Source organism: Anastrepha obliqua, chromosome 1 (genome assembly GCF_027943255.1).
Source record: "Anastrepha obliqua isolate idAnaObli1 chromosome 1, idAnaObli1_1.0, whole genome shotgun sequence".
NCBI lineage: Eukaryota > Metazoa > Arthropoda > Insecta > Diptera > Tephritidae > Anastrepha > Anastrepha obliqua.
Window position 1 is genome coordinate 923,657 of NC_072892.1, and position 15,791 is coordinate 939,447.

The following is a 15,791-nucleotide window of genomic DNA, read 5'->3' on the forward strand; positions in this document are numbered from 1 at the left end:
CTTTGCGTTAGTTTAAGTTTAAAATTAACATTAATTTTATATTGTAAAAAAAGAATAAATACACATAGAGTGAATTTAAATCGATTGTTCATTATTGATTTCTAATTTTGATATGCCTAGCGAAGCAGGCAGAGGGTCCGCTAGTCTTATATATAAAATAAAGTCAACTTTTTGTGTGTGTTCGCTAACCGGCCGTGTCTTTGCACCGAATTAAACCAAACTTACACACATTGTTAAGAAGTAATTGAAGATGGTTTCCGTATAGTTTGGATACCTATTGGTGGATAGGGTTCGAGATATAGGTCAAAACGTGGACCCGGGTAACCTTCGGATGTGTATGTACAATAAAGGAAGCTGTTGGTGAATGCTTTAGTTCAGAGTATTTTTCATGCCGCTCCGTGACTGGGGTCTCGAGATATAGGTCAAAACGTGGACCTGGGTAACCTTTGGTTGTGTATGTATAATATGGGTATCAAATGAAAACTGTTGATAAGTGCTTTAATACGGGGTAATTTTCATACCTATTGATGACTAGGGTCTCGAAATATATACCAAAACGTGGACCCGCCGTGTCTTTGCACCGAATTAAACCAAACTTATACACATTGTTAAGTAAGTATTGAAAATGGGTTTCGTAAAGTTTGGTTGTAATTCGGAGCACCGGCAACGCGTACGGCGTTCTTTTGAACCCGCCATAATGTCGTTTACTTTTTTAACGCTTGGGGCGGAACTGAACTGTCAAATTGACAGTGTGAGTTACAATGTGTCAATATTTCTTTCTGATTTGGATGCCAAAAGGAGAAGACGTAAGTGCAAAGTGTAAAAACTTTTTTGAATTTTTTTGTGAATTTTTTTGGAGTGGATTTTGGAACAGTGAATAATTTTTTACGAAATTTGAGAATTTAATCTGAAATCCGAATCAAATGAAATTATGTGTTCGTGGAAAAAAAAATTTTTTTCGTTTTTGTTTTGAAAAATATAAATGGATAATGGTTAAAAAAGCTCCAATGCTTAATAAAGCATATAAATTGAAACGAAAAATTCATGGACGATCAGGAAAAAAGACGATTGTTTCTTAGTTATTCATTTGCGTTGATTTGAAATTTAAAAAAAATCTTTTTTCCTGATTTTCAATTTATATTTTATATTTACTCAAAAACAAATAGAAAAACAAAAAATATTGTTTATGCCAAAGCGCTTGAATAAAGAAATAAATAATATGAAAACCATATCTTTTCTTTTCTAAACCATATCTATTTTATTTTAATCTGCCCAGCGAAGCGGGGCGTGTTTGCTAGTATAATAATAATAAAAATGGACAAATAAAACTATTTGTTAATAAATAGTCTAGCACAGCCAAATTGGCTCACAAAAAGCACAAACACAGCTTCAGAGAATTTTATTTGATGCCAGAATTTACTTTGATAAAAGAGAAGAAAAACTAAACTTTTCACAAACGAGTGAATTTTAATCTTTCTTGGAGTCATTACTCGCGAGTTGGATATCGTCAGTGGCATGATTGCAGCATATCATAGCGATTAAGAGCCGTTGTGGCGCGACAGCACACCAGCGATGGCCCAAAGTGTCGCCACTGAGACAACAACGAGCAAGCAGTAAAATTCATGGGGTAAATGATTTTCGATTAATGAGGTATACAACTTTTATGGTAATCTGGCAATGGCAGCAGCTTTGCCCAATTCAAACAGTACTTACCCGTCATCGAAGGCATGTGGCCAAACAATGTTTATGCAAGCAGAGTATCTGTGCTAATGAAATGTACACACACTTACTTATAACTGAGAAAAGACGGAGCTCTTATAATTTGAATTGTCTTTATTGCATTTTATTATAGATTTCATTTTCAGCAACGAGTAGCTTGGCATGCCCTGCAAATATACTCGCCTGTGTGTTGTATTTGTATTAAATACTAAGTGTTCACTTCAATCGAATGCGTTTATATAATCTCTTATGCAGTATTTTGTTATTATTAAGGTAAAATTTATTTAATATTTACAATATTCGATTATGCAGTGCTGAAAGTAGTTGACAATTTTTGCTATTTGTTTCAATTCTCGTAATTATTTCAACTTCTGGTTCCACCAATTTGACTTAACCGCCATAATTATCTTGCTACTGTAATGAATAACTAATCGGCTGCTACTAAATAACTTTTGCTGATATCCTACTTATTGATGTTTCACAACTTTGTTTTCGCACTTTCCGTTATCTGTATTTCAGTTGTACGTTTCATTACGTTAATAAAAAAGTCACTTAAGTTATGGTGTGGAATTATTACATTAATTGTTCATCTCATCTTATAATTAAAGTGCTTGTCCTTGTGATTACGTCCGTGCACACTCTCGTCTGACTTGGGCCTCGTTGTTTGCCATATCCAAATGCTCTTTTCTCTTTCTCTTTGTCTTTGTCAGTAATATTAACAATACTTAATTATTTAATATACAAGTAGCGTTTCCAAGTCCATTTACTTAACTTAGTCTAGATGTCTTTGTTCACAACGAAAAGGGCTTGGCAATGCAAACATAAAATGAACGGCGGAGCTAATGTCACTTCGTCGACTTACGTTAAAATACGACGCAGTCACGTCTTCGGCACGACGAGCATCACCAGCAGCAGCAGCAGACAGCAAAGAGAACTTCCGCTCACCCTGTAGGTGCTTCCCGCCGACATTATTGCCGAGGCAGAATACTCCCCTATAAAAGATACGAAAGTAGAAAGAAAACAGAAAGTAATGAAAGAGCTGCTAGCTAGTTACTTTGGCAGTGAAATAAAAACAGATGGGATCTTGTTTTCTTGTTTGATTGTTGGTTACTCCTTAATACCTACCGCTCAGCACGTGCAGATCCACCGAAACGGGCGCACTATTAGACGGCTGACAAGTGTAGTTACCCGAATCCTTTTTCTTCACAAAAGGTATTATTAGCGAGCCAATCTGTTACAAAAAATTCATCTCATGTTATTAGCTATTGAAAATTGTGATGCACTCTAGTATTCCATACCGTATTACGGTTGCTGTCCGCATTACCGAAGATCGTGCGGTCGATTTCTGTGTACCAGCCCATTTTATTGTCATTCGCGATTTGTGTCTTGCCTCGGAACCAAATGATGTAGGTTGGCGGGTCAAGTGTGTCCCGAACTATGCAGTGCAGTGCCACCTTACTACCTGCTTTCACGAAACGGTTCTGATCACCAATCAGCTCGGTGTGTGGTACTGTGGAAAAATTGAGCAAATAAAGGAATTATTATCAACAAACTTAAATATGTATTGCGTCTTCTGGCATTTACCAACTACGCCTAAATAAATTTTTGCACTCATTTTTGGTTCAGTGGACACTTGGCACTCGTACCAGCCTTCATCGGTGTCCTGCACATATTTGATCTGCAGCGACCAGGTGTACTCGTCCTCGCCTTGGAATATGGCCTGAAAGCGCTGGTCGGCAATGAAAGTCGCTTGGTCCACGGAGAGTATGTGGCCATCACGAAGCCGCACCCACGAAATTGGCTTGTTCAACATGTGATGTATCTGTGAAATAGTGAAACGGCAGAAAATATCGGGGTTTTCATCAAAGAGGCGAATATGCATAAATAAATTAGAGTTTAGGGAAAATGTTTACACACACAATGGAAAATTAATTCACTCTCGAAGGCAGGTGTGTCAAAACTAACTGATGTTGCATTAAATTTATTTCAAGTGAAATCTTATTTCCGCACAATGCTTTTCTCAAATATGTATATTACTTTGCACCCTAGGTGTGGCCGTTATTTTTATGGGCACTGGTGTGAGTGCTGTGCGTGTGTCGGCTTTCTTATCAGAATGGCCCCCACGCTCCGCACTCCGCACACCCACACTATCTGCAAACAAACGTAATTGGAACGTGTGCTTGTGTGCGTGAGCGTTTTGTACTGCGCGGATGCGAAAGTGTTTTTCCGGCTGTGAAATGCAAAAATGTTCATTTCACCAAAGTTTTGTGTCGTCCCAGTATCAGATGTGCCGATTTGCATATCAACAATTTATTTTGCATTTTTCCTTTACTGTTTGTTCTCTTCATTTTTATTTTTTATTTTTGTTGTTTTGCTTCGCCATTGCCTTTGTGTATGTACATATGAAATGTCTGCTATTTATGCTGCTGTCTGATTACGGTTAGTGTTGTTGTATTCAGCGGTCCCTCTGTCGCAGGATGCATAACTACCGTGGCTAGCAGCAGCTCCAGCGCTGACACCGAAACCAAATGAATAAAATATATTATCCGTTAGTGGTTTAATACAGTTCGTCTACTCCTCTTAAAGTTCCGTTGCTGTTTATCCGTCATTAAGCCGAAAAGGTAAGCGCTATGCTTCTGATTAAATGATGTTTATCTTGATTGGATTTTGGGAAAGTCTTATCGTGACATCGGCAGGTCGACGTTATTTATTTACATTGAGTTTTTAAACTGCTGCTGAATCTCGTCTGCCGGCTGTTAGCATTTTAACCAGCAAATCGAGCATCCATTTTAAATATTTCATTACATATGTACGAGGTGTTGTGGGATAAATGTCTAGTAAAGGGCTCCCTGCGTTGAATTAATGGCGCTAGCGATTTCAGCCGCTAATCTTTTCACTCTTCAGCGGCTTAATAAGACGTCTTTTGTCTGAAAATATTGAATTTACTGTACTATTGGAAGGTAAGTCCGCTTAGTACAGTGCAAGCGAAAATCACAGCGAGTTTTTATCACTAATTTTGTTGACATTTTTCGGAAGGTCATTGTAAATATGATAACAAAAATTGTTTGCAGCAAAGTTAAAGTTGACGGTAGTTGCTTGCTGTTTTCATGATGCCTGCATCTTCCGGAGATTATACAAATGATTTTATTTCTCTGCTATTTTGAATAATCTATCTTCTTCATTTCCAGCCACTCTCACTAAGCGATAAATGCGTCTGCACAATATCCTCTCAAATGGCATGCACGCAGTCGAAAACTACTTGACGTCAGGTTGAAAGTTGACAGCTGGTAAAATGCCATTGAAACAGTTAGCCAATGCAAACGAAACTTTTACATTTTCACTTAACTACTCAATCCCGTAAACTCGCTTCGAGTGCTCAGCTCTGTATATTTCCTGATTTTTCGTTTTATTTCAGTACTTGCATTTTAATCAAACGCAAAAAGGAATATAAATAACTGTACATCGATATTTTAAACACTCTAACGAAGGCAGAGTGCAAAGCGAAGAATTTAATGCTCGATTATAAAGAAAGCAACAACTGCGTTGAATACAATATTACTCCTTTCACTGATAAACTTCTTTCTTAGATTATTTACAACTTATATTCCAAAAGACATTTGCATTAGAAACCTGAGCTTACTGTTTTTGATTTAAACTTGCACTCATTAAAAAGTTTAGTCGACTTTGAGCTCAGTTTAGTCCAAGTCAAATCATTTTAAGCAGGCATCATTTAGTTGAAAGTCGGTTTGCCGCCGCGTCACCTCCATAAAAACATTTATCGAATTCCAAAAAAAATATTGTTGGCATGATTTCTCTTTTATTATAATCTGGTAGAAAATTTCCTGGCATTTTTTTTTCTGCACGCATATGGCTATCGCGGCTACGAGTTACAGGTCCATTGTTCAATTTTTGAAAACTTTTTCCAATAAATTTATATGAGACTTTTGAGCAAAACGTAAACGATTCTTGCACGAACTGTATTTTATGGACATGTAAGCCAAGATCCATACCTAAAATGTTCCACGTAGTCGTAGTCGTGCCCTGTTATTACACCCACCAGTACTCTCAGGTCCTTCCTTCTGAGTTTTAGGAGGAAGGTCGCTGTTTTCCTGTTTGGTTCTTTCACAAAGCACTTGGCTACTCTGCACGAGTTCAACTCAGACCAACGACCTCTGTGAGTAGACCTCATGAAGTCGTCAATCCATAGTTGAATCGATGCGGAACTGACACCTAGAAAGGGTTCAGGGCCTATTGGCATACTTTAATAGCCTTCATTTGCCAATTCATCAGCCAACTCGTTCCCTGCAATACCACAATGTCCAGGTACCCAAATAAGACTAACTTTGTTGTGTTTTGCAACACTGTTCAGTTTTGTCTTACATTCACCGACCAACTTCGAAGAGCAGCATAGGTTAGCAAGGGCTTTCAGTGCAGCTTGACTGTCACTAAAAATTCCAATACTGTTGCCCCGCCAGTTTTTCTCAATTAGCCAGTACGCCACATTCAAGATGGCATAGACTTCCGTAAGGAATACTGTGGCCATCTGGCCTGTGGCATAGGAGTACTTAGTGTCTTCGTCTAAGTACCATCTAGATCCGCTTCCATCGCTGCTTTTGGATCCTTCGGTGTAGAAAGTGTGCTGGTATCCCGTTAATAGGTTCTCTGGACTTAACCATTGATCTCTATCTGGAATTAAAACATCATACTTCCTATCGAAGCTAACGACAGGCCCCCGATTGTCGACCGGCATCGAGAACAGTGTGCACCGCTCCGACAACTGGTGGTATATCTGACAGTGGCCAGTGCTTACTTCATTTCCCCAGACTCCGTTTAACTTGAGCCTGTACGCCGCCTTCATTGCTTCCTTTCGAATTTGAAGATTCAGAGGTTGCAAGTTCAGAATGGCATTAAGGGCATCCCCAGATGTTGTGCTCATGGCACCTGTGATACCCAAGCACACACTTCTCTGTAGCCTGTTTAGGGGTTTTACTCTGGAATTAACCATTGTGGCTTTCCACCATACTACAGAGGCGTATTTAATAATGGGTCTAATCAGGGTGATGTACCGCCAGTGTACTATCGCCGGTCTTAGACCCCATGTCTTGCCAAAGGTTCTCTTACACTGCCAGAAGACTTTTAGTGTTCGAGAGACCTTCTGCTCGACGTGTTTCTTCCAGGTAAGTTTACTATCTAGGATTACTCCTAGAAATTTAACCTCAGAAGACAGTTGCAGTGTTACCCCTCTCAATGTGGGTAGTAACAGGCCTTCCATATAGCGTTTCCTTGTGAAAAGCACTAAGGTAATATACTTTTTGTAGGATTCACCGAAAGACCATGCAATTCGCACCAATACTCAATCTTATTTAGAGCTATCTGCTTTTTATTGCATATAGCTTTAAGTGATCGTCCTGAGAAAAATATGCACACATCGTCTGCATAGGCTTGGATGTGTCCAATTTCCTGAAGATCATTAAGAAGAGAGTCCACCACGAAGCACCAGAGAAGGGGAGAGAGTACACCACCTTGTGGGCAACCCTTCTTAACCTCAACTCTGACTCCTTCATCGCTTTCTCCATCCATGGTAAGCAGTCTTTTGGATAGCATAGAGTGGATCCATCTGACAATGATTTCTTCTACTCCATGACTTCTGATAGATGAGCACATAGAGTGAAAGGTAGCATTGTCGAAAGCTCCTTCAATGTCCACAAACACGTCCAGAGTGTACTCTCTTTTTTCCAGCCCTTTTTCGATTATGCTAACGCACTCGCGCAGAGCCGATTCGCAAGATTCCCCACTTTGATAAGCATGTTGTCTGACGTTGAGAGGGTTTCGACTTAGAACCCTCGCCCTAATGTGCTTCTCCACCATACGTTCCGGACCCTTAAGCATAAACGATGTCGGACTTATAGGACTGAAACTTTTTGGTAAAGCGTAGCTGTCCTTACCTGGCTTTGGGACAAATACAACTTTCACCAAACGCCACAGTTGTGGAACATAAGCGTGCGCAAGACATGCCGTAAAGATTATTTTCAAAACCTTTAATAGTTGTTCTCCGCCTCGCTTGAGCATGATTGGATAAATGCCATCGGGTCGTGGGGACTTAAAGTTTTCGATTGGCGAGAAGGCGAACCTTATCGTTTCCTCGTTAACTATCCTGGATGCAATAAACCAATCACGTCTGCTGGTAATTATATTGACATGATCAGATTGATCGATAGAGCTTTGACCAACAACATTCCTGGAGCCAGGGAAATGTGTTGAAAGGAGAACATCATACACTTCTGATTTTGAGTCCGTATAAGTACCATCTGGTTTGAGCAGTGAGTCTAGCCTAGTCGTCCGGTCTCTTTGGAGGGCTTTGCATAACCTCACTGAACTCTTCCGTTCCTCCTGTTCACTGCAGAAGATTCTATAAGAGTCCAATTTAGATGATCTAATTTTCTTTTTATATTCCTTCCTCAGCTTTCGGTAGGCAGTCCAATCTTGTTCAAACTGAGTTTTAAGAGCTCTGTTAAGAAGTTTCGTGGAAGTTTTCCGGAGATTCGAGAGTTCGGCGTTCCTCCAAGGGACTGTCTTATCCTCTCTTCTCCTACGTTCCGGGCACACCTTGTTATAACACTCTATCAAGGTTCGCCCCAATGAGTTTTGTGGCTTCTTTAATACCAGTTATTGTACGGAGTTTGGGAACATCACGGATTTCCTCTTTAGTGAGATCCTCATATAGTGTCCAATCCACTTTTCGAGGATTCCTGCTGGGGTCGAGATTGTCTCGGCCGCAAGCCTGAACTCTATATAGCGGTGGTCCGACATGAAATCTTTATCGAGTACTTTCCTACCAGTGATATGATCTTTATCGTTAGATAATGTCATATGAACCACTTCCTGCCTTCTGCTGGTCACAAAAGTCGGACTGGTGCCAACGTTCTGTATGACCAAGCGAGATGACAGAATGAAGTCCATGAGTTTATGCCCCCTGAAGTTACATTTTGTGCTACTCCAGAGAGTGATCTGTGAATTTGCGTCACATCCCACAATTAGACCTAATTCCATGGATTCAGCATATCTTACAACTTCCTTAAACTCCCTCGTAGGGGGAGGGAGAATGGAGTCGCTAGGAAAATAGGCCGAGGCGACAATTGTCTCTACTTCTTTCCCCTCTAATCGATACTTTATTTTAACTGCAACTAAGTCTTGACAACAGAATTGTCTTAACAAAGTGCAATCAACCACTTTTGGCATAATAATACACGTACGCGGACGGACCTCTCCCTCTTTATGAAGGATAGACCCCCACTTTATATCTCCCAAGCCCCGTATTTGTACATTAGCCACCCACGTTTCTTGAATTAATATTATGTGAGGATTTGTGTGCAGTTTCGCTTGACTACGGCATAAAAGAGCCGTGGCCGATATGCTATGCTGCAAGTAATTTGCGTAAATGAAATGTTTGATGTCATAAGGACAGCCATAATTCCAACCTTACACTTTTCCTATATCTGAGTTGAGGACAGTAACTAGTATCCGTCCCAGATTCAAATATAGGCGCATTCCATACCTCGACCGTATGACCTTCAACGATTCTGGAAACACACCAAGAACCAAATGGGGACAGTTTCCATATTTAGGATCCGTCCCCGCTCTGGTGTAGTGGTATGATATCCAGTGCTTCGTATCAAGTCCCTCGTTCAGGGCATGGAGCCTAGAGATGATCGCATGCGGCTCCCTTGGAGGCCCAGGGATCAGCTTGCTCACCCTCCTGTTTTTGAATTTTGTTCGTTTGCCGAATGAAAAACTTACATCCTTCAAACGCTGACATCGCAGCCACTGTTTTGGTAAGCCATTCGAGCGATTGAGTGTTTGAGCATTGCACCTTCAATATACCTTGATCAACTCTCATTCGCTCGAATCTAGGTACGTCTTTCGACTTCCCTATCGCCTCCCAGACTTGACCGTCGACAAAATCCAATTGTTTTTGGGACAATTGGATATGCTAATCGCCACAGATCTCCACCATCATTCCGCTGGCTGCTTGCGCAGCATAGTTACCTCCAACGGACAATAGTGGATCACTAGGTGGACCTGGTTTTGCGCTCGCTACTGCGCTCTTAGCCCCTGCGGCATTCGTTCCACTGGATTCGTTGGTACTACTACCAGGTACTTGATTGCTGCAAGAGGCTCCTCCTGCAGTCACTACAACCTGTTGTCTAAGGTCGCTTACTACGGATTCCGGTTTATTACCCTTCCTCCTTTTCTTCTTCCTCGTGCCAACTGGTGCGCTCACCGTCGCTTCATCTGTCAAGGTGGCCAGATCAGATGGGTCATCATCAGATCTGTTCCTCTTGCCAGATTCGGCTACAGGAGTGGACGAAGACAGATGAGCCGCAACTCCGGCTCGAGTGGCAGTTGGCATAGCTACGTTAGCCGCAGTCATACCTACTGTTTCTCCCGCCTTCTTCGCGTTCCTCTGCCTTTGCCGCTTCTTCTGTCTATTAGACAGATTTTCCCCTGAAGCTGGCATCTGTTCCATGGCCATTGGTGCGCTGGTACTTTCTGAGCGTGAACTCTGATTAACCACAGCCCCAACAGTCGCCGAAACTGGTGCCAGAACAACCAATTTGGTTTTCTCAGTCGTGGTGAGATGACAGGCAGGGGTTACCTGCGTCATAACCACATCTGCGTCCTCTAAATTGCCTTCCGAATCAGACGCTTTCTTTGTAGCCGTTAGTGCAGTGGTACTTTTGGGATTTGCATCCAAATTAACTACATTACTTCCGTCCGCAAAGGAAAGCGTCAGAGCACTGAGACGTAAATGAGCTAGCGCAGCCTCCCTAGGATCAGCTAAAGGGTTTGCAGGGGTCACCTGCATCCCCATTGCTTTCGCTGGTTCCACTAAGCCGAACTGATTTTCGCCCAGTAACAGGCTCTCTATAAAGCTACGTATAGAGCCTGACGAGGATGCACCGTCCAATAGGTGTCATCCTCAACCAGTAGCTTACTTCCTCCAGGGCCCTGATTTTCAGCCCTGGTCGTCTTGGTGGTGAATGAGTTTTGGGCCTGTACATCCGATGCCCAAGCCGCTGGAGATCCAGGGGAAGGATTGCCACAAGTGTAGGTACCCCGTTAGGAACAGTCCTTGTTTGAACTCATTTCCATTTTTTTTTTTTTGCCCTATTAAAACTCTTCAAGGGAGCCACTGTTGAAGAGGAACCGTTATCAACAATTTAAGTCTAGATCCGTAGTGTTCTGTTTTAACGCATTAATCACTTTATTTATCATCCGACAGCAAGGGATCTTACTGAGTTAAGTAGCAGGGTTACCTCGCGCAGGATGTGATTCTTCATCACGCACTAACGGTCTTGGCTTAGTAGAGGCTATGGGGTTGGAATAACCCACTGTATTGCGCATATCTACGCCCTGTGTCGACCTCATAGTAGTCATAGTCAGTCCTAAGAAAGACTCATACAGTGAGAACAAAACACTTAACCCTCAATATATTCTACTTAGGCAAACTCACGGAAAATCGTTTATTATTATTAATATGAAAGCCTCGCAGATAAGTGAATATGAAAAGAAATCGTGTACATGTCATAAAGAATGTAGACGTAATTTATTGCCCAATAAAAAGCAGTAGCAGTCAAAACATGTTCAACTCGTGATGATCCTTAAGATACAATGGTACAAAAGCATATTTGAGTTTCTACATTCATCGGAAATACGCGTGGGCAGAAATTGTAATGGCTTTGGATAAAGTTGCAGATATTCCTATGGTTTCAATAAATATTTAAACGTGCTAAGTATTTTATGTGTAATAATACAAAAATGTAGATGGGAAGCAATAAAAGCTGATTTGTGTAGCATGCGAGCGTCTGCATTTGATTTTTGATTATAACTGCTTAATTTTGAATTCGTTTATACCAAATAAGTAAACGATTATCTGGAGCATACTCCGATTGCAATATTAGATTTTTAAAGCAACAAATAGCAAATATCAGCAGATGAAAATTGTATCAGACAAATCAAAAGAACGACAAATTCGTTCGAAAGTTCTTTAAGGAGTGAAGGTACGAGTTTGCCACTTTTTCATACGAATCAGTTTCGTGAGTACTTTAGGAATATAATATGGCCTGAAAAGTCCCGGGTCTAACACATTGATGGCCATAGTTTTATTGCATTCAGTTAGTACTAACAAAAAAAGAGGTTGTCTGTAAATTCGGGTTACTGACGATAGTATAACGTGACAACGTCATAAGAAAATACTGATGAATGGTTGCAATTTTCAAAACAAAATTTTTATTTTATTTGTTTGATAGAGAATTTGTATGGATATAGAGAAGGAGGTAAATGGGATCGCAATGGAATTGATCAAGTAGGTAGGTAGGGTGGTTGTCGTAAGACACACTTAGACTTTCGGCAGGTCCATTCTGATACCACTGGAGCTTATCCTTACTCTACGTGTTCCTTTTCAAACCATCCGGTTGCTTTAATAAACGAGCAGAGCCTCGTTAGTTTTAGATGGGCTATATCTGCTACATCGGTTAGAAATGCTGTATCGAGAGTGCGCAGGCTTCTCATAGCTAGGCTTTCCCACTCACATAAAAGGTGTCTGACTGTTTCCTCTTCTTCTGTATTAAGACAGCTTCTACAGAAATCGAAGTAAGGGAGTCCTAACCTTCTAGCGTGGCTGCCTATTAAACAATGACCAGTTAAAACACCTATCATTTTTCTTATAGATTCTCTGTTGAATCTTAGCAATATCTTCGATCGACCGCTGTTCCAGTTCGGCCATGTCTGTCTGCTTAGTTCGCATGTTGTGAGGTTTTGCCAGATGGTATTTACCTTTTTGATGGTTTCCCTGTCTATAAGTAATTTACAAGTGGCTATGGGCATTGGTATCAGCGCCTTATCCGGTTCGAGATCGAGCGTTGTACCGGTTCTTGCAAGTTCATCCGCCTTACAATTTCCTGCGATGTTCCTGTGGCCTGGTACCCAGATAAGGTGCACCTTGTAGCACTTAGATACGTCATCTAGTAGTTTATAACATTCTAGAACTGTTTTTGACGAGTGCGTTTTTGATTCCAGCGCTTTTATTGCTGCTTGACTGTCCGAGTAAATGAAGACTTCATTTGTGGATAATACTCTCGTTTTTATTTCTTTAAGTCCCTCTTTTATGGCAGTGACTTCCGCCTGAAATACACTGCAATGATCAGGTAAGCGAAATGATTGGCATACTCCGAGTTTGTCGGAGTAGACCCCTCCTCCTACTTTGTTGTCCAGTCTTGAGCCATCTGTGTAGATGTTTAAGTCCTTTATCTTAACAATGAGCCCGTTATCCCATTCCTCTTTGGAAGGAAATACTGTGACAAAGGATTTATTAAAATTGATGTCCTTGGTCCTACAGAAATCCGTTGTGCTGGGAATGCAGGGGAATTGTTCTAAAATTGAGGAGTGTCCTCTTTGGTACGTTCTGGGTAGGCCGATTTTTCTTAGTCTGAGAGTTGCTTTGGCAGCTGTTTGCTTACCGTACAGCTCTATTGGTAAAATGTTAAGCATGATATTTAGTGCATCTGTGGGTGTGGTTCTGAGGGCCCCGCAGATGCAAAGACTGGCCATTCTTTGTACGTGTGCCATGGTTCTTTTAATGTACAATTTATCTAAAGCTGACCAGCATACTAATATGCCGTATGTTAGGATTGGTCTGAAAATTGCCGTGTAAAGCCAGTATACGATAGATGGGGAGAGACCCCAACTTAGTCCTATCAGCTGTTTACAAGAGTATAGTGCTATTGTCGCCCTTTTTACTCTATCTTCGACATTTGCCTTCCAAGTTAGCTTTCGGTCTAGTATTAGACCTAAGTAGCGGGCCTCATCACTAAATGACAGTCCCGTTCCACCTAGAGTCGGAGGAGCTATATTTGGAATTTTATGTTTCCTGGTAAATAGGATGAGTTCAGTTTTATTGGGGTTGACGCTTAGCCCATTTGCTTTTGACCAGTTTTCAACCATGTTTAGTAAATCTTGCATGACTTCTCTAAGTGTATTGGGGAATTTCCCTCTTACTACCATGGCAACATCGTCCGCATATGCTACGACGTGTTGTCCTCTCCCCTCTAGGCTCCTTAGCAATGAGTTCAAGTTACATTTACACAAACGTGAAAAATGACGAAACATTTATCAAATTCATGAAAGATATGTTCCATTTCGATTGTGCATCAGACGTAAATAAGTCAACAACACTAAGAGGAACCATCATCGATTTGCCGTTTTCAAGACACATTATACTCGAAACACCCCCTTTTCATTTCCTAATTTTCCTATCATCGTCCTATTCTCAACAGAGAAATGGTTCATAACCATGCACACAGGAAGAAGGCATATGCAAATACAAATATGTGAATTTATATACATATGCGCATATACATACATATATATGCTCACTCAAGTAGGAGAGAGCCAGATGTCGAACGTTGCCGAATGCGGGGGCCGATTGTGCTCTTTGTCGTTCGTTCCAAGCTCTCGCTTGCAGTTCAAGCAAGGTAACGACGAATGAGCAAGATAACGACGATAGAGCAAGATAACGACACATTTTTTCGTGCGAGCAGCCGGCTATATCGAATTATAAGACGTTATCACGACAAAAAAAGGCAGCTGTTATAATTTCATGGTATTCTATTCAGTAATTCGTGAGTTACTCAGCTAAGAGTGACGCTACTTCTGTTATTTTCAAAACAAAAAGTGGATCAAAAAGAATTTCTGGTTTTAAGTTTGCATTGCTTCTTGATGGGAAAATGTACAGCTCAAGCGAAACAATGGCCTTAAAAAGTGTTATAGAGACTCCGCTCCATCAGAAACAACCATAAAACGAGGGTTACAAACGGGGTCGTAGAGTCATCGATGACGTCCGAATGAGGCGGTTACACCAGAAAACATTAAAAAATCAAGAAAATCGTTTTGAATGGTCGAAAAGTTAAGTTGCATGAGTTAGTTGACATCGTAAAGATATCAGAAGAACGTGTTGGCCTTGCATTTGAGTATTTGGCTATGAGAAAGCTCTGCTCAAAGTGGGTGCGACGTTCGCTCACTAGGACCAAACACAAGAACGTGTTGATGATTTTGAACAATGGCGAAATTACATGAATTTATCTTCGAATTGCTGCCACATCCAACATATGCGCCAGATTTGGCTCCCAGTGACCCTTAGCTGTTCGCAGATCTAAGCATGACAAGAAATTACGCTGGAACGAAAAGGTTGTCTCTGAAACTCAGGGCTATTTTGAGGCAAGAGATTCTACAAAAGTCGTATTGAAATGTTAGATGGGCGCTGGAATGATTGCGTTGTTCTTGATGTGAATTACGTTGATGAATAAATCTAATTTTGAACAAAGAACAACGTTTTTACAAATTCTTTTCTTTCCATTTGAAAAATTTTCAATTTAAAATTCTAAAATTTAGATAACAAGTACGAAATGGAGCGAATTCTCTTTTATAGCCTAGACAGACGACGGCTTTAATCAAGATACCGGCGCAGTTAATTCTGATTAAAATTGTAGTACGATAGACGGTTGTTACGCTGGTTAGTAATTATCTGATTCGCTTATTGGACGGTTTTGTCAGTAAAGGATGGACTGCAGGAACAAATACGGGTATTATGATTATGAAAAGTAATTATTTATTTTATAGAAAATCGTAAATTACAATTTCTCAAACTGGTCCGAAATATCAAAAAAGTTAATGTTATTTCGAACTTGTTAATGCATTTCACATAGCCGTCTGTCTAGGCTATGAGGAAGGAAACATAGTGGAGTAGCGAGCAAGGCATTGAGTTTCGTTAACAACGAATACTTTTCAATGAAAACTTATATTCCCAGCTAGCAAAACTGCCAGGCATTTTCTGACAAGTTGGACAAATATCTGAATTAAATGCCGGCTAAATGGACAATTCTTTCAGAGTTTTGTTTGGGTAGTTCTAATAATTTCTAATCCAATTTTGTTCGACTGCGACATGCTATTTAATTACTTATTTCAAGTCGATTTATGTTCGAATCTCATATTACAGACATGTTTGGTTATGTTTA

The 15,791-nt window shown here is 40.6% G+C and overlaps 1 protein-coding gene across 5 annotated transcripts in view; it reads right to left on the bottom strand.

Moving 5' to 3' along the window:
* Nucleotides 1–1,815: 1,815 nt before the first annotated feature.
* The window catches only part of LOC129235410 (uncharacterized), a 63,702-nt gene continuing 49,726 nt past the window's right edge, over nucleotides 1,816–15,791 (bottom strand). For all 5 annotated transcript variants that reach the window (XM_054869237.1, XM_054869233.1, XM_054869236.1 and 2 more), the window contains exons 4-7: nucleotides 3,304–3,541; nucleotides 3,018–3,229; nucleotides 2,845–2,950; nucleotides 1,816–2,711 (exon numbers count right to left, since the gene is read on the bottom strand). In XM_054869237.1, the coding sequence (XP_054725212.1) occupies nucleotides 2,599–2,711; nucleotides 2,845–2,950; nucleotides 3,018–3,229; nucleotides 3,304–3,541 (669 nt within the window). In that variant the 3' untranslated portion in view covers nucleotides 1,816–2,598. The remainder of the gene's footprint in view (nucleotides 2,712–2,844; nucleotides 2,951–3,017; nucleotides 3,230–3,303; nucleotides 3,542–15,791) is intronic.